General features: G+C 37.9%; 2 protein-coding genes, 1 long non-coding RNA gene and 1 other non-coding gene across 4 annotated transcripts; 3 read left to right on the top strand and 1 right to left on the bottom strand.

Annotated features, from left to right (window-relative positions):
* The first annotated feature begins 10864 nt into the window (after positions 1-10864).
* LOC133799745 (uncharacterized) lies at positions 10865-12046 on the top strand. The gene is made up of 2 exons (XM_062237746.1): positions 10865-10990; positions 11072-12046. Exons 1-2 carry the CDS (start codon positions 10865-10867, stop codon positions 12044-12046), a joined length of 1101 nt encoding a protein of 366 aa, XP_062093730.1.
* Positions 11237-11343, bottom strand: LOC133802690 (small nucleolar RNA R71). The gene has a single exon (XR_009877435.1). It is a non-coding gene; the product is annotated as a small nucleolar RNA R71 (small nucleolar RNA).
* Positions 12047-12440: 394 nt separating the features above from the next.
* On the top strand, positions 12441-12908 carry LOC133799744 (uncharacterized). The gene has a single exon (XM_062237745.1). It carries the CDS (start codon positions 12441-12443, stop codon positions 12906-12908), a length of 468 nt encoding a protein of 155 aa, XP_062093729.1.
* Positions 12909-22794: 9886 nt separating this feature from the next.
* LOC133801021 (uncharacterized) lies at positions 22795-24617 on the top strand. Its single transcript, XR_009876706.1, has 4 exons — positions 22795-22951; positions 23540-23614; positions 24173-24291; positions 24382-24617. It is a non-coding gene; the product is annotated as an uncharacterized LOC133801021 (long non-coding RNA).
* Positions 24618-25214: the final 597 nt, after the last annotated feature.

The following is a 25214-nucleotide window of genomic DNA, read 5'->3' as shown; positions in this document are numbered from 1 at the left end:
ATTTTTTTTTTTCGCAAGCTCTCACCCAATATGTAATTTTAACCCACAATGAATAATTTGATTTAGCTCTAATTCTCTTGCTATATATATATATATATATTTATTTTTTTAAAACTGACTAGATCATGAGAAAGAAGACCAATGTATTTTCTTGCATAGGGGGTGGTACACCCCAAACTTAGGCTCAAAACTGCCTCTTTCTCTCTTTTTTTTTTTTTTTTTTTCTCTCTGTTTTTTTTTTTTTTTTAACTATGGAGATATATATATATATAGCAAGAGAAATATGAATATTTTTATGTGAGCTCATTCCCATACACCCCAAACTTAAATCCCATCATTGTCCCCAATGTGGCTAACAAATGAAACTTGGAATAGCTCACCACATGGCTAAAAACTAACCCCACTCATCCCAAACTTAATGCAAATAATCTGTTCTTGATAAGTTTCAGTAGCTAGGTTTGGTTAATGAAAGTGAAAATTAACAATTTAAGCAGGGGGTATCATCAATGATAGGTATTAAGAAAAAAAAAATAGGCAAATTAGCTCAACTAAGGGTGACTAAGGGAAATTAATATACAATGGGAAAGCTTGAAAGGCCCAAACGTCCAAAGATGGCCTAAATAATTTCTAAAGGGTAAAGCTAGCTAGGATTTCGCCTCAAGGGGTGCACTAAACAATTCTAGAAGCGTAAAATTTCACAAGAAAGCAGTTATTCGAAAAATTCAAAATATGGTGGGAGAATAGAAGTACACACCTATTGACCAGGGACTAAAAGAAAGCATGACTGAGATCACTAGCACCTATACAAGCATATTTAACATATAAAATCCGGGCAACACACAAATGGACTGAAATGGAAAAGTTCATCATCGAGCAGGACACTAAGCCAGATTAAATCACAATATCTCTCATGCACAAATACAACTAACACAACAACGCCACGAAAACGATTAAAAGCTAAAACAGAAACTAAACAACCTAGACAAACAACAAACTAAGAACAGACACATAAACATAAAATAACAGAAAGTAACAAAATAAAAGGGAAAGGAAACCCCCTCTACTCGGAGTCCTCTTCAGGGAACTCCGCATTGTCGCCAACATTGTCAGTCCAGGTATTCAAAATTTGCTCAGGGAAAGCGGGGAATTGCGGACCAGTCTTAGGCATAGCCTTTTGCAGCACATTCTTCATTGCGGCATCCCTGTGCTGCTCATAAGTCCAAAAAGTCTGCAGACGCTCACAGATTCGCCCTTGCTGCTTGTGCATTTGCTCCTGGATTCGGCCAAGCTGGGTCAATCTCTCCATGATGGGGTCACTGGAGGTGGATGAGGACGCTGCAGCATCCTTAGGTGCTCGGGCAGGGCCAAAACTGATGAGCCCCTTTGTTGGAACTAGCCCCTCTTCTGGCCATACCGGGACACCGGCCTCGCGACATATAGCGGTAACCGTAGAAGGCAGGAAGAGCTTGCCTTTTGATCTATGCGCACAGTCAAAAATTTCTTGTGCCAACACGGAACCTACATCAATCGGCATCCTTTTCATTATGCAATAGAGCATCCACATGCGCTCCCTGCTCACTGTGGAATCGTGGGAGGTTGGGAGCAAGGTAGACTGGACAAAGCTGTAGAGGCATTTCATCTCATGCTGCAGATCCGTTCTTCGGAAACGAAACCTTCCATTCTCATCAATGTCCCACTCGGCCTCTGGTTTGGCCAGCTCGGGCATAATATCTTGAATCAGTTCGTCAGACATCTGTTCACGTCCCTTGGTGAACTCGCACTTGACTGGCTCCAACAAGAAAATCTCGTTAATGACCTTAGCCAAAAATGGCACTTCTACTCCTCTAACCATTACTGTTGTAGGCCATTGCTCGGCCAAGAAGTTGGAATAGAATTCTTTGACCAACTCGGGTACGGCTGGTTTCGGTGTTGAGCACAGGGTCTCCCAATTCCTCTCGGTGACAGTATCCATTAACCAGTCGGGCAGGTCGCTGAAGTTGGCATTCGCGGCTATCAGGCCTCGCTCCATGTAAAAATCCTTATGGCAGATAGAGGCATGGTATTTCTCCTCAGCTGCCTGTGTGGCAAATTTTGGCACGGCAGAGGATGGTTTCTTCTTGGCTCTCTGAGCACACTGCTTGATCTTAGGCATTTTGGCTTGGACGCACAACAGTATTCAGCCACAGATTTACAGAGAGGAACTCAATAGTACACCAAAATACCAGGCAATACAACAGAATATCAGCAGCTCAAAATACCTTCTCCAGGAAAATTACAGAAATATGCTCTGCCAAGAAGAAGCTTACTGAAACTTGCATGGGCAAGCTAGAGGCCGTGAGTCTCGTTGAGACTTGAGTATGGTGTCGGGTCGTGGCTGTGATGGGGAAAGAAGGTGGAGGCGAGGGTTCGTGGCCGTGAGCTCGTGGTGGGCTCGAAAGGATTTATGGGTCGTGGGACGGAGATTGAGAGTGGAGGCGTGGATCGACGGGTTGTGATGGAGTGGTGAGCCTTGGTCCGGTTTGGGTTGCAGGTGGTGGGTGCGTCGGTGTGGTGAGGTTGGTTCGTGGTCTGGGTCGGGTTGAGGTGACGGAGCTGGTGCGGTGCGGAGTAGAGGTACGGGGAAATGGGAAGTGGTTCGTGCACTGGAGGCTTGGGCTAACGGCGGCTTAGATCAGGGAGGTGCGAAGCAAGGGACTGGTGCGGCTGAGGCAGCTCGGAGTGAGAATGAGGAAGGGGTAGGGTTAACTTTGTGGGCCAATGGTGAGTCAATGGTGGCTTCTTGGGCCTACTGAGTGTAAGAGTCAACTAAGTGTCATAGGGGCCCAGTTGACCAAACCCATCTGGTCTGGCCGAATATGAAGATGCATGGGGCCCATTTTGACTTGAATAATTAATCCCCAAAAACAAATTTGCAAATGGATCTCCTTTTGTTTTAATTCTTTAAGTGGTCCCACTAATTCTTTAAATAAGCTCAATGATTGAATACTTATCTCCCAATCATTGGCTCACTGAAAATGTTGCTTTCTTTTCGACCACGTGCCCATTAATTCTCACAGACCCAAGTACCCCAGCTTCAAGCCCGATACTTCTCGTTTTTGAACCCAGCTTTGACAAATTGCTGCCCAGCAATTGCTAACAGATGGCTATAGCAACTGAGCAATACTCCTACACCCCAAACTTAATGTCTTGCCCAGATTCCAAATTTTCCCAAATCCTGACTTTCTGCCATAATTTAACTTGCACCAAAAATACACCTTTCAGAATTACACAGAATAGTTATTGCTATCTATTATATATATATATATTTTTTCTTTTTATTTTCTCTCTTTTTATTATTTTTTTTATTTATTTATTTGGGGTGCCATTGAATCTGTTGTTCCTCATTTTTTTTCTTTATTTTTTTTTCTCTCTTTTCTTTTTTTTGTAGGCACCCCAAGTTACAATTGTCAAGCATCCTTTAAGGAGATCGAGGTCTTTTCTCGGTTGACCTCGCCTCCCCAATAATGTTTCAGTCGCTGTCCATTAACTGTGAACTCCCTCCCAGACTGATCTTCTCGAATTAAAACAGCTCCAAAAGGGTAGACTTTAGTCACTGTGAAGGGGCCCGACCAACGGGACTTGAGCTTCCCAGGGAATAGCTTCAACCGTGAGTTAAACAGCAGTACTTTCTGGCCTTTCTCAAACACCCGCTCTTGAATTTTCTGATCATGCCACCGCTTAGTCTTCTCCTTGTACAGCTTGGCATTTTCATAAGCAAATAGCCGCATCTCGTCTAGTTCATTCAGCTGCAGTTTTCTTGCTTCTCCAGCGACTACAAGATCCAAATTTAACTTCTTCAATGCCCAAAATGCCTTATGTTCTAACTCCACCGGAAGATGACACGCCTTCCCGAAGACTAAGCGATAAGGTGACATGCCTAGAGGAGTTTTAAAAGCTGTCCTGTACGCCCAAAGTGCATCATCTAGCCGCTGTGACCAGTCCTTGCGGCTTGGGTTCACCACCTTTTCTAGAATCCCTTTTATCTCTCTATTCGAAATTTCTGCCTGCCCGTTAGTCTGGGGGTGATAGGCCGTGGCTATCTTGTGTTTGACGCTGTACTTGGATAGCAAGGCAGCCAATATTTTGTTTACGAAGTGGGTTCCCTCATCACTGATCAAAGCCCTCGGAGTCCCAAACCTTGTAAACACATGCTTATGCAGAAACTTCATCACTACTTTAGCGTCATTTGTGGGACTAGCCACTGCCTCTATCCATTTTGACACGTAGTCAACAGCCACCAGAATGTATAAGTTCCCAAAGGACTGTGGGAATGGCCCCATGAAATCGATTCCCCAGACGTCAAATAGTTCCACCTCCAAAATACAGTTCAACGGCATCTCATTCCTTGCTGAAATGTTGCCTACACGCTGACAGCGGTCACACTTCTTGGCAAACTCATGAGCGTCTTTAAAAATGGATGGCCAATAATATCTGGATTGGAACACTTTAGCTGCTGTCCGCTGTCCACCAAAATGGCCACCATATGGGGCTGAATGGCAGTGCTCTAAGATGCTAGACACTTCATTTTCAGGCACACAACGCCTCAGTATCTGGTCGGGGCACTGCTTGTAAAGGTACGGTTCATCCCAGTAATAAAATCTGATGTCGTGGAAAAACTTTTTGAGTTGCTGTTTGCTGAAGTCAGGTGGCTGTACTCCACTTACTAAATAGTTCACAACATCGGCGTACCATGGGACACTTTCCTGGTCTAAAACCAACAGTTGCTCATCTGGAAATGAATCGTGAATCTGGGGTGTTACCTCACTAGTAGCGCTGCTATTAATGCTGGTTTCCAGCCGCGACAAGTGATCCGCCACTTGGTTTTCAGTACCCTTCCTGTCGTGTATTTCAAGATCAAATTCTTGCAGCAATAAGACCCAGCGAATGAGCCTTGGTTTGGACTCCTTCTTGGCTATTAAATATTTTATTGCTGAATGGTCAGTGTAAACTATAACCTTTGTGCCCACTAAGTAAGATCTGAATTTCTCGAAGGCAAATACCACAGCCAGCAGCTCCTTTTCAGTGGTGGAGTAGTTTATTTGAGCATCAACCAACGTCTTGCTTGCATAATAAATTGAATGGAAAATCTTTCCTCTTCGCTGCCCAAGGACTGCTCCAATAGCAAAATCGCTGGCGTCGCACATGAGTTCAAATGGTAAAGACCAATCAGGAGCCACAATCACTGGAGCCGTTATTAATGCTTTTTTCAACTTCAAAAATGCTTCCTGACACTCAGCAGTGAAATCAAAGGGGCTGTTCTGTTCCAGCAACGTACACAACGGCTTGGACACCTTGGAGAAGTCCTTGATAAAACGCCTATAGAAACCAGCGTGCCCCAGAAAACTCCTTATCCCTTTTACTATAGTTGGGGCTGGTAACTTCTCAATCACTTCCAGCTTTGCCTTATCGACTTCAATCCCCTTTTTAGACACTTTGTGACCCAACACGATACCTTCCTGCACCATAAAATGGCACTTTTCCCAATTTAGGACTAAATTGGTTTCTTCACACCTTGTCAAAACCTTCTCCAAATTAGCTAGACAGCTCACAAAAGAATCGCCATAGACTGAAAAATCTTCCATAAAAATCTCCAAAATATTCTCTGCCATATCCGAAAAGATTGCCATCATGCACCTTTGAAAGGTGGCTGGTGCGTTACATAAACCAAATGGCATATGTCTAAAGGCGAATGTCCCGTAGGGGCATGTGAATGTGGTTTTCTCCTGGTCTTCCGGGGCTATGGAAATCTGGTTATAACCTGAATAACCATCGAGAAAACAGAAAAATTCTTTCTCAGCCAAGCGGTCTAACATTTGATCAATAAACGGCAGCGGAAAATGATCCTTCCGTGTGGCTTTGTTAAGTTTCCTGTAATCCATACACACTCTCCAACCGGTCACTGTTCGAGTAGGAATCAACTCCTTGTTATCATTTGTCACCACTGTAACCCCTCCTTTTTTAGGCACGCACTGCACTGGGCTTACCCACGAGCTGTCTGAAATAGGGTAGATAATACCATAGTCCAGCCACTTGATCACTTCTTTTCGGACTACATCTTTCATCACTGGATTTAACCTCCTTTGCTGCTCCACAGAGTTGCTACAGCCAGATTCCAACAAGATTTTATGCATGCACAAAGCTGGGCTATTTCCTTGTATATCAGCCATAGTCCAGCCGATAGCCTTCTTATGCCTTCTCAATAACTCCAGCAAAGACCCCTCAGCATCAGCCTCTAAACAGAAAGAGAAAATTACTGGAAGTGTGTCATTGTCCCCCAAATAAGCATATTTTAAGTGGCTGGGCAGCAGCTTTAATTCTAATTGAGGTGGTTCTTGAATGGACGGTTTTGGCGGCTTAAAATATCCTTCAGGCAGATTTAATGCTTCAAAATATTTATTGAATTTTCTGGCTGGTTTACATGAGTCTACCCAAGTAACTTGAGGTTCTTCTTCGCTGCTAGAATCTTCAGAATCTTCAAAAATCTGAACTCCCAATTCAGCCATATCAACCTTCGTATTAAACTTCTCAGCCACAAGCGTCTCAATCACATCCACACTTGAACATTCTTCGATTTCATCAGGAAATTTCATAGACTTGAATACACTGAATGTAACTTGCTGATCATTGACTCTCATAGTGAGTTCCCCATTCTGTACATCAATTAATGTTCTCCCCGTAGCAAGGAACGGCCGCCCCAATATAATTGGCACTTCTCTGTCAGCTTCATAATCCAAGATAATAAAGTCGGCTGGGAAAATAAATTTGTCAACCTGCACTAAAACATCCTCAATTTTTCCTTCAGGATGGGCCATAGATCTATCCGCTAGCTGCAATGTAACAGTTGTAGGCCTCGCTTCACCAATACCAAGCTTCTTAAAAATCGACATCGGCATAAGATTAATGCTAGCGCCCAAATCACACAATGCCCTTCCAACATCCCGTCCCCCAATAGAACAAGGGATCGTAAAACTACCAGGGTCCTTCAATTTTGGAGGGATTTTACTCTTCAACATAGCGCTGCAACCCTCTGTAAGAGCAACAGTTTCGAACTCCCCCAACCTTCTCTTTTTCGTCAAAATATCTTTCAAAAATTTGACGTAGTTTGGCATTTGCTCCAAGGCTTCCACCAAGGGAATGTTAATATGAAGCTGTTTTAACACATCCAAAAACTTCCTGAACTGCCCGTCTTGCTGCTGTTTACGAAATCGCTGAGGAAATGGTGGGGGCGGCTTTGGTGCAGATTTCACTGGAACAGATTGCTGACCCGATGCTGTATCAACTGGGCCAGTTTCAGTAACTTCTTTTGCTGGTTTTTTACTAGATTCACCTTCAGTTTGGATTGAAGTGGGCTCCCCACTGCCCTTTATTTCCTCCTCAGAATTTTCCAAAAATTTTCCACTCCTTAGATTGATAGCCTTGCAATGTTCCTTCCCATCCCTCCTTGGATTCTCCGTGTCACTAGGCAAAGAACCTTGAGGCCTATTTTTCAGATCATTGGCTAATTGCCCCAGCTGCATTTCAAGATTACGAAGGGATGCTGCCTGACTTTGTATCACTGCATCATTCTTTGCCATATAGTCCCTCATTAGACTCTCCAAAGAATTGGATTGAGAGCCTTGAGGGTGTTGCGGTTGTGGAGCCCTTGGCTGCTGAGAAAAACCTGGTGGATAAGCTTGCTTCCCTTGTGCTGGTACACTGCTGGAACTTGCTCCTTGACCCCCCCAAGATAGATTCGGATGTTGCCTCCAAGCTGGGTTGTACGAATTTGAGTATGGGCCACTGTTTCGGTTAAAATTCTGGTTTCCCACATAACAAACTGCTGCTGGGTTGGAAGGGCAATTCTCAAACATGTGCCCATCTGGCTGAATGTTGTTCCCCAAACTCATGTTTTTCAGAATATTAGTCATGGAAGCCATTTGGGCTGTCAAAGCAGTTAATGCATCTACTTCAAGAACCCCTGCCACTTTTCTACTTTGCGGAGCTCTCGTGTTGGACCATTGATAATTTTTGCTTGCAATTCTCTCCAAAATTTCGAATGCTTCATTATAAGACTTGGACAAGATAGCACCATTGGCCGAGGCATCTAACACCATTCTAGAAGCTGCATTGAGGCCATTATAGAAAGTCTCCATCTGTATACAGTGCGGGATGCCGTGGTGTGGACACTTCCGCAAAAGCTCCTTAAATCTCTCCCATGCATCACTGGTTGATTCATCTTCAAGCTGCTGGAATGACATGATTTCGCTCCGAAATTTTGCATTTCTGGTGGGAGGGAAATATTTGCGCAGAAACTTTTCAGCAAGATCATTCCAATTTGTGACAGAATCAGGAGGCAAAGTGTTGAGCCATGATCTAGCTCGGTCTCTTAATGAGAATGGAAATAGCTTCAGCCTTAATGCTTCTTCACTCACTCCTTGAAGCTTAAAGGAATCGCTCACCTCCAAGAATGAACGAAGGTGGAGATGAGGATCCTCCGTTGGTATCCCGCTGAACTGCCCCACAGTTTGGAGCATTTGAAACATCACTGGCTTGAGCTCGAATTGAGCTACTTGTATCTCTGGCCTCACAATGCCTGGATTTAGCTCATTAAACATGGGGGCAGTGTATTCCCGTATTGCTCTGGCTCTGTCATCCGCCAAAACAATGGGATTAGTGACTTGCTGGCCATCCCCCTCATCATCATAACGTTCAGCCATAGTGCCTCGGCTTTTAGCCTTTTGATCCTTTCTCCTTTTTCTGAAAGTTCGTTCGATCTCGGGGTCAATAGGAGCAAGTTCACTGTCGTCTTGCTGGTTCATACACTGTAAGTACCTGAGATTGCACAACCTGAACCAACAAGGTTAAAAACAATGAAAATAAATTGTCAAATAGTTGATAAAACAGAATTTAATTTTAAAATCCCCGGCAACGGCGCCAAAAACTTGTTGCGAAAATTATAGCAATTAAAATACGCAAGTATACGTAGCCGCACAAGTAGTAAACTGTAAATGAGTATCGTCTCCACAGGGATTTTAAACTAAATAAATGTAAAAATCAACTAAAGAACAATTTAACAATAAGATAACAAAATTAAAAACATGATTGGAATATGAATCTAAAATTAAATGGGTGTACGTATTTTAATCTAAAATAAAATGAAGAACTCAGAAAAAATTAATTGAGAGAAGATCTATGTGAACAATTAGATTTGGATGGCTAATTCCCCCTATGTTAATCTGCCCAGTTGTTATAGCAATCGTTCAGCAATTATGCACAGAGTTAACAGATTTCACACTAAGCCAGTAAGCTTTTTCCAAAACCTACTGATATAATTCCACAACTTAATTCAACACATTCCTATATCAAATCAGGTTGTAAAACATGCATTTATTCACCAAATCTCAGGTTATACAAGGTAGCAAAATATTCCTATTTCACTACTAAGAACTACCTAAACATGGCATTTCTCTTGCATCATTCAAGTTGATTCCACTAGATAGATTCTTTCCAAAATCATATCTAGCTAGTTTAATTGTTAGTTATGGCCAGCAATCAACAATCGTTAAACATTAATTTCACTTGAATGAACAAAGGCAAATTACTAAACTCATGCATTGCATTAATACTTCATCACATAAGGTTCATAGCCACCCAAATCTCAAGGTGATTAGTTCATGTCTAAACTGAAAATTACAATCCAAAACAGAAATTGTTCATCCATAACAAATATTCAGTTCACAAATTATAGAATCAAGATTATACACTACAGAAAAGGAAATATAGAAGAAAGAGAATAGTAGAATCGGGTTCTAGAGTCCTCCTCCTTCCTTGGTCGTGATTCTCCTCTTGTAGGTAATGCCTTTTTCTGTGTGTATTTCTCTGGTTTGTTCTCTGTACTCTTCTTGCTGAAAGATTTTTTTTTCTGTCCTCTTTCCTCTCTCTATTTCTGGTGTATATTACGGCTGCCTCCTCTTTTGGGTACCATCCTTTACCCTAATTAGAAAACCCCACTTCATCTTTGGTCCATTTCCTCTTGCCACCTCAGCCAGCTAACTTCATTCACTAAAATGGGTGCCACATAGGCGCTGAGGTCAGTAAATAAAATCAGCTGGCTTTTGTCCACGTCAGTCTTCACTTTCCCAGAATTGCTACAAGTCTGGCCTACAGCATCCGAGCAGCAATGCTCCCTTTTTTGTCCCCTTTTGTCTCTTGATTCCTTTAATTTCCCTTGGCGCTTTGAAGGTTTCTTTCCTGAATGACAAAACACAAAGATTTACATAAATAATTACAATTACTACCAACAAATCACAAGACTCTTGCATTAACACACTAACTAGAGAAGAAAGGTAAAAACTAAACAAACTTACAAATAACAACACACTCATTACTCTTTTCACCCAAAATTCAAGTTCAAAGTTAATAAAAATAACTCTAAATCATAGAGTTATCAACGACTGTGTACACTTGCACACACTTAAGAAAATTCGCAACAAGTTTTTGGCGCCATTGTCGGGGATTTCTTAAAGTCAATTACTGTAAAGTTAATTATCATGCAATTTGGTTTAATTTTTATTTTGTGCTAACTTTGGTGATTCTTGTGAAAAAATCAGGTTTACATAGTGTATGAGCAAGAATCAAGACCCTGAACTACTTCCCATTGATCTAGAAATCGAGCGTACATTTAGAAGAAGGCGAAAGATACAAAAATCAATAAGGGAAGTAGTAGTGATGGATGCTGAGCATGGGGCTCAACAGAGAGCCGCTTAGAGGGCAATAAATCTATCAGGAGCTGCTTAAGGGGCAACAAATCTAGAAGGAGTCGCTCATGTTCCACCGGTAAATCTAGATGATAGAGATCGTGCTATCAAGAAATATGCTTTCCTTCAATGAGCTTAATCCGGGCATCGTTAGACCAGAATTTCAGGCAGCAAAGCTTGAATTGAAGCTAGTCATGTTCCAGATTCTTCAAATTGTGGGCTAGTTTAGTGGGATGCCTACATAGGATCCTCACCTTCACCTTCGCTTTTTCATTTAAGTGAGTGACTTTTTAAAGCTGCCAAGAGTGATAGAGGATGCACTTAGACTAAAGTTATTCCCGTACTCCTTGAGAGACAGAGCTAGAGCTTGGTTGAACTCTTTGCCATCTAATTTTGTTAGTACTAGGCAAGAGTTGGCTGAGCAGTTTTTGATGAAGTATTTTCCTCCCACTAAAACTATCAAGCTCCGCAATGAGATTACCTCATTTCAACAACTTGATGAAGAATCTTTATATGAGGCATGGGAGCGGTCTAAGAAGTTTTTGCGCAAATGCCCTAACCATGGCATTCGACATTGCATCCAGATGGAGACCTTCTATAACAGTCTCAACGCTCATACAAGAATGGTGGTTGATGCTTCAGCGAATGGGGCTCTTCTTGCTAAGTCCTATAATGAGGCATATGAAATCCTTGAGAGTATATCCAACAACAACTATCGGTGGCCCACTTCTAGATTGTCTACAAGTAGAAAGGTGGTTGGTATTCATGATGTAGATTCCATCACTTCTTTAGTAGCCCAATGGTCCTCGATTTCTATTATTCCCAAGACAATGAATATGGGGATGAATCAATCAATGAGGCTGCCTATGGGGACACAAATGGGGCAAATGGAGAGCATTTCTTGTGTGTATTGTGGTGAGGGTCATACTTTTGACAACTGTCCTTCCAATCCAGTAGTTGTGTGTTACATGGGGAACCAAAATAGGAATGGTCCTTATTCTAATTCATACAACCCATCATGGAGGCAACATCCCAATTTTTCAAGGAGTAATCAAGGAGCAGGCACTAGCAATCCTTCTATGCCTCCAAGACCAAATTTTCCACCGGGTTACCCTCCACAAGCACCACAACAAAGGCCACAACAACAAGAAATGCAATATAGCTCTCTTGAGAACATGTTGAAGGAATATATAGTGAAGAATGAAGCCATGATTCAAAGCCAAGCAGCTTCATTGAGGAACTTAGCAAAACCGAGTTGGGCAACTAGCTAATGAGCTTAGAAATAAACCCCACGGTACACTGCCAAGTGATATCGAGAATCTAAGGAATGTGGGCAAGGAACATTGTAAAGTTGTCACTTTGAGGAGTGGGAAAAAGTTAGAGAAGGACAAGATCAATTCTGGGCATGAGGGTGTGCCCTCTTCAATCCAAATAAATGAGGAATTCCAAAAAGATGTTGAACTTCCTAGTGCACAAAAATATGCCTCTGCCCTGAATGCTGCAGGGATGCCGCAACATTGTCACCCAGAAAGTCCAATTTCAAAGCAGCCACCTCCATTTCCTTTACGTTTTCATAAGCAGAAGTTGGGTTCTCAATTTAAGAAGTTCCTAGATATGTTGAAGTAGTTGCATATCAACATCCCACTTGTAGAGGCACTTTAGCAAATGCCTAACTATGTGAAATTCATGAAAGATGTTCTTACAAGGAAGAGAAGGTTAGGAGAGTTTGAAATCATGGCTCTATCCAAAGAGTGTAGTTCATTTCTGCTAGACAAGTTGCCACCAAAGTTGAAGGATCCTGGGAGTTTCACTATTCCTTGTACTATTGGAGATACTTATTGTGGGATGGCTTTATGCAATCTGGGTGCCAGGTTTAACTTGATGTCAATGTCTGTTTTCAAGCAATTTGGGATTGGAGAAGTTAGGCCTACTACAGTTACTCTTCAACTTGTAGATAGATCTCTTGCTCATCAGGATGGGAAGATTGAAGATGTATTGGTGAGGGTAGAAAAATTCATATTCCCTGCTGATTTTATTGTGCTAGACTATGAGGCGGATAGAGAGATGCCCATTATCTTGGGGAGGCCATTTCTTGCGACAGGAAGAACTTTAATAGAAGTGCAGAAGGGGTAGCTGACTATGAGGGTCCAAGATGAAAATGTGACTTTTAATGTTTTTAAGGCTATGAGATTTCCTGATGAGGTTGAGGCATGCTCAGTGGTAGATTCTTTATCATCAAAGGAGTTTGAGACTAGTATCGTTGATGATCCATTGCAGAGGTTATTGTTTTTTGATTCACACAATGATGAAGATGAGGAGGAGTACTTAGCTTGGTTGGAGGCTAATTCTCAAGGGTTAAGAACAAGAGGCCAATTTGATTCATTGGAGTTGTCATCTAGGGAGTTCAAAGCTCCTAAACCATCCATTGAAGAGCCACCTGAGTTGGAGTTGAAAGTCTTGCCATCACATTTGAGATATGCCTACTTGGGTCCATCATCCACGTTACCTGACATTATTTCAGCGAAGTTGAATCATGATCAAGAAGAAAAGTTACTCGAGGTGTTGAGAAAGTTTAAAAAGGCCATTGGGTGGACTATTGCAGATATTCGAGGTATTAGTCCTTCTTTTTATATGTATAAGATCTTTCTTGAAGACAGTGAAAAAGGTTTTATTGAGGGGAAAAGAAGACTAAATCCTATCATGAAGGAAGTAGTGAAGAAAGAAATTATCAAGTGGTTGGATGCTGGCATTATTTATCCTATCTCTGACAGTTCATGGGTGAGTCTTTTACAGTGTGTACCTAAGAAGGGTGGGATCACACTGGTGAATAATGAAGACAATGAGTTGATTCCTACTAGAACTGTGACTGGATGGAGGATTTGCATGGACTACCGGAAGCTAAACAAGGCTACTAGGAAGGATCATTTCCCTCTTCCTTTCATTGATCAGATGCTAGACAGACTTGCTGGGAGAGAGTACTATTGCTTCCTTGATGGGTACTCTAGTTACAATCAAATAGCAGTGGCCCCAGAAGATCAGCACAAGACTACATTCACTTGCCCCTATGGTACCTTTGAATTTAGAAGAATGCCCTTCGGTTTGTGCAATGCTCCTACTACGTTTCAGCGATGTATGATGGCTATCTACACTGATATGGTTGAGCAGTTTCTAGAGGTGTTCATGGATGATTTTTCAATCTTCGAGGATTCTTATGATGATTGTCTGAATAACTTGTTTAAGGTGTTGAAGAGATGTGAAGAGACAAACCTAGTCCTTAATTGGGAAAAGTGTCACTTTATGGTTAAGGAAGGTATTGTTTTGGGGCATAAGGTATCTAAGCAGGGGATTGAAGTTGATAAGGGAAAAATTGAAGTCATTGAGAAGCTACCACCTCCTAATTCAGTGAAGAACATTAGGAGCTTTCTTGGGCATGCCAGTTTCTATAGAAGGTTCATCAAAGACTTCTCTAAGATCTCCAAACCACTTTGCAATCTTTTAGAGAATGATACACCTTTCTATTTCGATGGAGCATGTTTGAAGGCTTTTCAAGAGTTGAAAGAGAGATTAATTTCAGCCCCTATCATTATTGCACGGGATTGAAGTTTTCCCTTTGAATTGATGTGTGATGCTAGCGATTATGCCGTTGGGGCTGTGATGGGGCAACGAAGGAACAAGGTGTTTCACTCTATTTATTATGCCAGCTGCACATTGAGAGGAGCTAAATTGAATTACATTGTAACTGAGAAGGAGCTACTAGCCATTGTCTATGCTTTTGACAAGTTTTGCTCCTATGTTGTGGGAACTAAAGTGATTGTCTACACCGATCACTCAGCCATAAAGTACTAGATTCAAAAGAAGGATGATAAGCCTCGATTGATTAGATGGGTACTGTTGCTTCAAGAGTTTGATGTGTAAATCCAAGATAGAAAAGGAGTGGAGAACCAAGTAGCAGATCATTTATCCAGAATGGAAGGTGATAAAGAATCAAGTTCGTTAGTTCCCATCAAGGAGACATTCCCAGATGAGCAATTATTTCAAGTAAATTACTCTCAAGTTGTTCCTTGGTTTGCAGATTTTGCTAATTACTTGGTTAGTGGATTGTTGCCTCCGGATCTGACAAGCCAACAAAAGAAGAAGTTCTTGCATGATGTGAAGCACTACTTTTGGGAGGAGCCATTCTTATTCAAACAATGCACCAACCAAATGATTAGGAGATGTGTTTCCGAGCAAGAGATGGAGGATATCCTACATCATTGTCACTCCTCACCTTGTGGAGGTAATTTTGGGGGATCGTGCACCACATCTAAGGTACTTCTATGTGGGTTCTTTTGGCCTTCCATATTCAAAGATGCTCATGCTTTTGTGTTGATATGTGATCGATGCCAAAGGGTTGGTAATATTTCTAGAAGGAATGAGATGCCCTTAACTAATGTTCTTGAAGTTGAATTGTTCGATGTGTGGGGTATAGATTTTATGGGCCCTTTCCCTCCATCTTATGGAAACTTGTACATCTAGGTAGCTGTGGATTACGTTTAAAAATGGGTGGAAGCAATTGCCTCTCCCACTAATGATGCTAAAGTTGTAACGTCATGCGTTTCGAGTACCTTAAAACGACTCGGGTCGGGATTGCTTTCTCAGAGTTAAGAATATTATTTTAAATAATATTATATTTATTTGGAATTTATTTCCATGAGTTATTGCTAGCCAAATTATGAATTTTGTGTATAAAAGTCAAGATAAGACTTTCGGTCTTGGACCGACACAAAAACCCTGATCGGGTAAAAATCTCATAAAATAAAATGAAAAATTATGGCAAATATATTTTGGGCATAAAATAAATTCATAAAAATTAAAGTTTGGTCAAAAATAATAAACTTAAGGGGAAAATGGAAATTTTAGGGTATTTTATGTTAAATGCTTAATTTTACCAAATTGGGGAATTTTATTCCATGAATAGACATTAGGTTAAAATTTACTGTGTGGTTAATTAAACTAAATGTGAGAGACATTTAATTTAATTATTATGTGTTAACTTTTTTTTTTAAAACTTAACAAGAGTTAAAAAGGTTAAAGGAAGTCAAATTGGATTTAGTCTACGAAGAGTTTCCTTAAGGTAAAGTTTCAAAAAAAAACTTGACTAGGTAAAAAATTTAATAATAGGTATTTCAATAGCTAACTATCTATATTGTTGGGGGGAGTTGGTTAAGGTATTGAAAGAATTTTGAAGGGCTCAAAGATAGTAGGAACAGGAAAACCTAGAGCAAGAACAACAAGAGCTAAAAGGTTTACTTTTTATGGTAGTTATTGTATGGTTTTTATTTTTTAAGCATTATTTTGTATATTTAATGCCTAAAGTTTCTTTTTTTGTAATGTAATAAGGCTATGGTAGTTTCTCTATAATTTTTATGATGCTTGTGTGTTGATTTTTTAAAATAGGAACCAAAATCCTTAAGGGTTTTGGTGAGAACCCTAAAACAAAATACAAGTTTTGAGTTGTGACTTCCAAGGGGTCAAAAATCCACTGTATATTGATTCTGTAAAATTTAATTGTACTGTTATGTTTTTGAGATTGATTACATAAAATTGAGCTTTTGAAACACTCAAAAATGTTTAAAAATGAGTGAGTTATGCTATTTCAAAGTTTAGGTAAAAAACTTTTTTTTCGTATTCTTAATTTCGGGATCAAGTTTGAACACCAATGTATAGGCCAAACTAACCTAGTTTTTTTCTAAAATTTGGTGGACATAATCTTGGCATAACCTAGTATTTCACTGTAAAATTTGGTAACAAAATACTGAACGAATGGAAAGTTATTAAGTTCCAAAGGTTGGAAAAATTATGGACTTGAAAATAAGGTCATTTTTACCTCATTGTTGGAAAATAATTTCACCAATAAAAAATTCTCCTTTTGACCTAATATTTTACACAAACCTAAATGGCATACCAAAAATGGAATTGGAAAATTTTGGTAACAATTGGGTTAGTAAATTTCAATTGATGACCTAACAAAGTATGTAGTTAAAAATGTGAAAAATAGGATTTTCACACTTAGTGCAAAAATGAGATTTTGGAACTTAAGGTAAAAAGTAAAATTTTGCTTATTTCAAGATAAAAACGTGGCAAGTCTTGAAAACATATTTTGACCTAAAATATCACTTTAAGATTAGTGAGAATTATTTTTATTAAAGAATTTTTATTCTTTCTAAAAATAAAATAATTAATTTATTAATAAGTTAATAAATTCAAAGAGGGTTTAAAACCCTATATTTTGAGAAAATAATTAAGTGAATTATTTTTGTAGTAAGTAAACTTGATTAATTAACTTCAGAAAAATTAACTAGTCAAGATGTGTCAAGATGTGAAATTTTTAATGGTTTTCCCAATTAAGTTAAATTAGGCAATTTTCTTAAAACGGTTTTTAGAGATTAAAACCTTAAGAAAAATAAAAGGAAAATTAAGAGTTTATTTTCTTGAAAAATAATTAAGGAATTTAATTAGTATTTTCGGGATATAATACCGACTAAAATCTTTTATATATTTTACCGACTGTTGAAAGTACGGGTTAATAGCGGAACCTTTAAAGAATAAGATTTGTAGCAGATTGTGGGAAAATACTATTGTGATACCCGAGCCTAGGTATCGAGACCATAGGATAGGTTTCCCCAATACTTAGGGTTTAGTCTCAAATATTTTTGTATGAATTTCTTGAATGGGTTTAAAACTAAATAAGCATCTTTAATCCTTACAAATGATTTTGAAATGACCAAACTGCCCAACCTAATAATAATGAATTATGAGTGCCATAAGTAATCTGAGTATACTATATGGATAACTACAGAATTGGCTAAGCATAACTTGAATGAACGTTGGAGGGTGAAATCCTGTTGAGTGCTAAGGACTCCAAGTAAGTAAACTTCTATTGTGTGGCTGCAACATTAAACGACTATTGTATTGTATGTTAGTATAGAGACACATGCACGATGTTAGTCTAGTTGGTGCTAATTTATAAAATATGACCGGTAGATATTCGTCATATTCTAGATGCCTAATCCCCATCAGACTACTTGATTTTATTATGTCTAGTTCATTACTGCGATGAGTGGCCAAGAAGTGAGGATTGCTGGTTTAAACCTAGGGGCGCCAAAATGAATGGGACCTAGAGGAGCCAAGGAAGACTCAAGGATGTAGGCAATTTTTAGAGTGGTTAATAGAAACCTCACCTTGCCTTGCCACCTAGTAAAATTTGATCCATCAAACCTATCCAACCTTACTAGGTCTTGGTTCATGATCTTGATGGTTTACCCTTCCATTGAAACAAAAAAGGGGTAAGCTTTTGAATGTTAGGAAAATATTGTTTTGCCTCAATGGAAATGATTATAATATTACAACTCTATGCAATAATATTACAAGTAAATATAGATTGATTAAATAAGGTTACAACTCTATAACTGAAAATACAAATAAACTAAAGAAATGAAGAAGATGATGATGAATAAGAGAATAGTGAGAATACAACTCTAAGCAAAAGATTACAAGTAAAATAAAGTGTTTAGATCAAATGAAAAGATTAAATCTCTTAAACAAAATATACAAGTAGATAGAACAAGAGAATAAGAAGAAAAGCAATAGAATAAAAAGAAGAACAGAAACACAATCAAACTCTCACTTACACAACCTAAGTGAAGAGGATTGGGGATCACCAACTTGAACAAGGTTTAAAACCTTTGTCCAAAAGCTTATTTCCCCCTAACTCAAGCATTAAGGGATCTCTCTCAGATATTGGAAAAGCTTTCTGGAATTATCAAGCCTCAAGGTATTTCTAGCCAAGTGCTCTAGTGGATAGAAAAGTTGTGTCTTACAAGTGAGCTATAGGCTCATATTTATAGAGTTTAGAGACACCCTTTGAATTTCAAATTCCACCAACCCCCATGGTTGTTACCAATGTCTAATTGGATTAATATGGAATTAAAAAAGAGATTTGGGAGTTATTTGGGTTTTTTGAGCCGTTCAACAAATATTGAAAAAACTGAAAATTGGTCAGTTTTTTGGCCTGTGGCCGCGGCCAGAGACAATGGTGGCCACGGCCACTGGTCTCTATCCCACAGGCCACGACCACTGAATGTTGGTGGCCGCGGCCACTGACCAATTTCAGCACAAAAAATTGTGCTGTTTTTCCAAACGGTTCCAAATCCTCCCAAATGATTTTGTAACTCCCAAAACACATTATTGGGGTTAAAATCATATCTCTAACAGCCATATCACATATGGCTTTATGAAATTCATCTCAATATTGTGTAACAACAATTTTACACAATAAAGGGTAATATTTGGAAGTTACAAATTTGTAACACCAAATATGTTACATTATTTGGATATATCTCATATATCTAAATATTGTAACTCTTTATTATATGTTACAATATGTGACACACTTTGTCACATTTATTTAATCTAAAAAATTATATTATAATATAATATAATTTTATAGTATATTATAAAATAATATAACATTCCCCCACAAGATTAAATAGTTATCTATTGTAACACTTATTTAATCAATCATTATATTTTGAAATATAACATATTCCCCACTTGATTAAATAAGAACTCTCTCTTGTAGGAGTCATTGCATTAGTGCATAAAGTAAAGTGTTTTTCAACTTGAACTTTACTATAGTGTAATTATCACAAAATTTGTCGAAAATGAGGTTGCACTAGGCATTGAACCATCTTTTCATGATGACAAATCGGTGATAACACACACACATTTGCGATGTTCACTTGAGACCTCTATGTCTCACTTTGCACCGTTAATGGCCATGTTCACTTTCCATTCATGGACGTGCTTGAGAATACTCCTAATTCTCATGAGAGGCGGCACCACCCCTAGGTCCATATAGGTAGAATTCTTACAGTATTTTGTTACCAAAAATACTTGTCTTTACAAGACTGTACTCTATTAAAAAACCTTTCGGTTTTAACCATCCACTTGGTAACACACAAGTACTCAATATCTCAGATGGGACTTATTTTGAGTACAACTAATATTCACTTGATTGACTTGTTATTACCTATTGAACCTAACACTAGTTGAATAACTAGTGTTAAGATAGGTTACCACCAATTGTGAATCTCTTCAGGGAGTTTAAGTCCCATCCCTCGAGATGATGAAGCCACTAAATCCCTCGTTAGTGGCTTAGTGAAAGGATCTGCCAAATTTTCACTAGTTCTCACATAGGATATTGAGATGACTCCTCTTTGAATCAATTCTCTTACATATCCATGTCTTAGATTAATGTGTCTAGACTTCCCATTATACACTCCACTGTATGCTCTAGCCAATGTTGCTTGGCTATCACAATGTATCGATATAGTAGATACATTATCTTTGATTAGGGGAATCTCTATCAACAGATCCCTTAACCATTCGGCCTCTTTGCCGGTAGCAGCTAGAGCTATGAACTCTGCTTCCATAGTGGAATGAGATATACAGGTTTGTTTCTTGGAACCCCAAGAAATTGCACCTCCACCAAGTGTAAATACCCAACCAGTTGTGGACAAGTTGTCCCCAAGATTGCATTTGTATATCCTTCTAAAATCGAAGGAAATTTGGAGTAGTGAAGGCTTAGTCCTTTGGTTTTCTTAAGATAACCTAGGACTCTTCCAATTGCCTTCCAGTGATCCACACTTGGATTACTTGTAAACCTACTAAGTTTACTTACCGCAAATGCTATATCAGGTCTAGTACACTGGGCAACGTACATTAGACTCCCTATAGCACTAGCGTACTCCAATTGAACCACCGCTCTTCCATCATTCTTCTCTAGTTTTACACTATGATCGAATGGAGTATTGGCATCTTTAACCTTGAGATGGTTAAATTTGTTCAATACTTTCTCAACATAGTGGGCTTGCCCTAACGCAAAACCCCCACTATGTTTCTTTACTTTGATAACGAGTATGGTATCAACTTCTCCAAGATCTTTCATCTTGAAGGTTGATGATAGAAACATCTTCATTTCATCTATCCCTTTCATGCTATTACTTAGAATAATCATGTCATCCACATATAAGCAAACAATGATCACATATCCCTTACAAATTTTGGAATACAAACACTTGTCTCCATTATTATGTCTAAACTCATTAGACATGATGGCTTGATCAAATTTCTCATGCCATTGCTTAGGAGCTTGTTTCAATCCATATAAGGATTTTACAAGTCTGCACACTTTATGTTCATATTTTGGTAGGAAAAAACCTTCGGGTTGTTCCATATAGACCTCCTCATTGAGGTCACCATTAAGGAATGCCATTTTGACATCCATTTGATGAACATACAAGTTGTGTATAGAAGCTAAAGCGAACAAAATTCTTATAGAAGTTGTTCTTGCAACAGGCGCATAGGTATCGAAATAATCGATACCCACTTTTTGCCTAAACCCTTTAGCTACTAATCTAGCTTTAAAGGTTTGGATAGTGCCGTCAGTGTGGTATTTTCTCCTAAATACCCACTTACACCCAATTGGCTTAGACCCCGGTGGGAGGTCTACCAATTCCCAAGTGTTATTGGAAAGAATGGAATCCATCTCATCATTGATGGCTTCTTTCCAAAATGCACTATCTCTCGATTGCATAGCTTCTCTATAAGTCTTAGGATCATCTTCAACGAGAAGTACAATAGGAATTTTCCTAATGACTTCCTCTCTATTTCCTTCTACCATGTAGAACAAAATTCATTGAGGATCTCTCTCATCCACTACTAGACTTTTAAGCCTTAGACTTCTTCTAGGTTCAAAGGGTTGCTTTACATCCTTTTGAGAATTCTCCTCTTGAGAGTCAACTTTGGATGTAGAAGCTTGAGAATTGTTCTCATATAACATATTCTCCTTTAGAGATGTTGAAGCTTGAAAATTGTTGTCACTTAACATGTTCTCAAAGAATTCAACTTCTCTAGATTCAATCACAATATTAGACTCTAAGTCTAATAGCCTATAAGCTTTACTATTGTTGTCATAACCAACAAAAGCACATTTTATGGCTCTTGAACCTAACTTTGTTCTATTAGGTTCGTTTTTCTTGCAATATGCAAGACACCCCCACATTTTGAAGTACCCTATGTTGGGTTTTCTTCCTTTCCATAACTAATATGGAGATATCTCATTTTTCTTCATCGGTATTCGATAAAGAATGTGACAAGCGGTTAAAAGCGCTTCACCCCATAAGTTGAAGTTCAACTTAGAAAACACCAACATAGAATTTATCATCTCTAGATAAGTCCTATTTTTCCTTTCGGCAACACCATTGTGTTGTGGTGTATAAGGTGCAGTGCACTCATGAATTATACCATTTTCTTCACAAAATGTATTGAATTCATTAGAGAAGTACTCTCCTCCTCTATCACTTCTTAGCACCTTAATCTTTTTATTTTGTTGATTTTCAACTTCTAATTTATACAATTTAAAAGCATCAAAAGTTTCATCTTTATGATTTAAAAGAAACACATAGGTATATCTACTAAAATCATCTATAAAAGTAAGAAAATACTTTTTACCACCTCTAGTTAAAACACCATCACTACAACAAATTTGACATACAATGACTCCCTACAATGTCTTACACCATTGGTGTAAGACATTAAAACTTATCAGGGGTTTTAAATGTCTAATGGTGTAAGACATTGAAAGTTTTTATTAATGACTACAATTGGAAGACATTAAAAATGGTGGAAGACGTTGGAAATAGGTTGAGAAGTGGCCAGGGGGACATCTAATGTCTCCCACTGGGAGACGTGGGACACGTGGCACGTCTCCCACTGGGAGACATTGAATGTATAGAGGGGTACATCCAACGTCTCCCACTGGGAGACGTGGGACACGTGGCACGTCTCCCACTGGGAGACATTGAATGTATAGAGGGGTACATCCAACGTCTCCCACTGGGAGACGTGGGACACGTGGCACGTCTCCCAGTGGGAGACGTTGGATGTACCCCTCTATACATTCAATGTCTCCCAGTGGGAGACGTGCCACGTGTCCCACGTCTCCCAGTGGGAGACGTTGGATGTCCCCCTGGCCATTTAATGAATTTTGGGTCTTCTTCTTCCTCATAACACCAAACAGAGAGAGCACACCAAACAGAGAGCACGAAAGGGGTTGCGATTTTAGGGTTTTCAAGGTTAGTTTTTTTTAATTTTTATGAATTTTAGTTAATTATTTTGATAAAAAATCATAGGTTTAGCATTAGGATGAGTAATATACATGATTTTGTGTTAATTTTACATTTTTATGCATTTTTTTCTATACATTGTTAGATTTATTTGTTTTTCCATGGAGGTTTTTTTATAGATTTAAGATTTCATAGTTTTTTTTTAAATTAACCTATCACATTGTATATATTTCATTATAATATATATGTTCATGATTTTTTTTAATTTTTATCATTATTTATTTCGAAATTTAGATATATTTTTGTATGTATATTTACACTTTTTTTTTTAAATTCTAACTATTTTGTTATATATATAGTTATTATGTTAAAATAAATTTATTAAATAATTTTAAAAATATAAATATATGCAAAAATTTATGTTTTTGTTGATTATTGAGATTTTAGGTTATGAAATTTTTTATTGATTTTTTGTTTAGGTTATAATTAGTGGCTCATTGGAGTTTTTTTTTATTTGTTTACCAATCAATTACTTATTAGGAATTTAGTGATATTTGTTTAGTAATGTTTAACATATTAATTAATTTAATTTCGTAGGTTGTGATTTTGGTGGTGAGATTTTAGAGAGTACTTTGCATCAAAACTTCTATATCTATCAATCACACATTTGAGGTAATTAAGTTTCTAAAATTATAATAATAAGTTATATATTGCTAGATATTTAGTGATATTTTATTTATTATTTATTAATTTATTTATATTGGTTTGTGAATTTAATAGCGAATTCGATTACTACTTGAAGTAATTTTGCTAGCTTTTGAATTATTAATTGCAAGAGGTAAATATATATTCTCTTACTTCTACTTTTAATATTATTAAACAAATGTTAGAAGAGTTTGAATATCTTAAATATTCATCCATAGTGAAGTAGGTTCTGAGATTAAAATTGTGTGCTGCGGTGATAACGGAAGGTTGAGAACTTGTGTGTATTAGTGAAGTAGGTTCTGAGAAATTTGACTGTGTGCTGCGGAGCTATAAGGAAGAAACTTATTGTATGTTGTTTGAATTGTTTGTTTTGCTATTCACATGTAGATGGTTAGGTCACTATTATAGGGGAAATGCTGCCCGATTTTATCTAGGATAATAAACAATTAATTTTATATATGCATTCTATAAGGAAGAAACTTATTGTATGTTATTTGAATTGTTTGTTTTGTTATTCACATGCAGATGGTTAGGTCACTATTATAGGGGAAATGCTGCCCGATATTATTTAGGATAATAAACGATTAGTTGAGAACGGGCATTACTTGATTGAACATGCAAGTCCCAGGCATTACTTGAGAACGGTATTATTAATTAAAATTTACAAATTATTTTTGAAACTATAAATGTAATCAAATAATTAATTAATATATTTTACTTTATATTTCTTGCAGCTAACAAGCACATCATATACAGAGGCACAAATTAATGAGTTGCGACAAGAATGGGCGACATATGTGTTGCCGATAATCCAAAGTTACCGACCTCGTTGATAGGTTTTTTTTTTTAATTTTTTAACTCTTTCTTCATACACAATGCAATATTTGTTCATTTTGAATATTTCTAACAAATATTGTATTTCTTGTATATATCTAACAAATATATTTTTTTATTTCAATTTAAATTAATATTATTTCAATTTAATTAATTTAAATTTAGATTAAAATAATTTCAATTTAAATTAATATTATTTCAATTTAATTAATTATTAAATTAATTTCAATTTAGATTAAAATAATTTCAATTTAAATTAAAATAATTTCAATTTAAATTAACATTATTTCAATTTAAATTAATATTATTTCAATTTAATTAATTATTAAATCAAATTAAAATAATATTAATTATAAATTTATTTAATTTATTTTTTTTAAATGTGGGAGACTTTCAATGTCTCCCATTGGGAGAGGTGGGAGACTTCCCACGTCTCCCAATGGGAGAGGTGGAAAGTCAACGTTTGACTTTCCACCTCTCCCAGTGGGAGACGTGGGAAGTGAGGCACGTCTCCCAATGGGAGACGTGGGATATATACCTACAATGACCCTAGCAACAACGTCTCACTAAGTGGGAGACATTGTAGACTTCCAATGTCTCCCAATTAAAGTCATAAAACCTCTATTTTGTTGTAGTGCATTTAATTCACAAAGATCACTATGGATTAAATCTAGTAAATTAGATGATCTTTCTACACTAGGAAATGGTTTCTTAATAATTTTCGCCTTAACAC

The sequence above is a fragment of the Humulus lupulus genome, chromosome 9 (genome assembly GCF_963169125.1).
Source record: "Humulus lupulus chromosome 9, drHumLupu1.1, whole genome shotgun sequence".
Classification (NCBI taxonomy): domain Eukaryota; kingdom Viridiplantae; phylum Streptophyta; class Magnoliopsida; order Rosales; family Cannabaceae; genus Humulus; species Humulus lupulus.
This window is presented reverse-complemented; position numbering and strand designations above follow the sequence as displayed.

What these genes read in the sequence shown, in the direction of transcription:
- LOC133799745 (XM_062237746.1), top strand. Translation starts at nt 10,865, where the DNA reads ATGATAGAGATCGTGCTATCAAGAAATATGCTTTCCTTCAATGAGCTT. An exon ending in TGTTCCAGATTCTTCAAATT is followed by an intron (nt 10,991 to 11,071) that starts GTGGGCTAGTTT and finishes GACTTTTTAAAG; the next exon opens with CTGCCAAGAGTGATAGAGGA.
- LOC133799744 (XM_062237745.1), top strand. Translation starts at nt 12,441, where the DNA reads ATGCCTAACTATGTGAAATTCATGAAAGATGTTCTTACAAGGAAGAGA.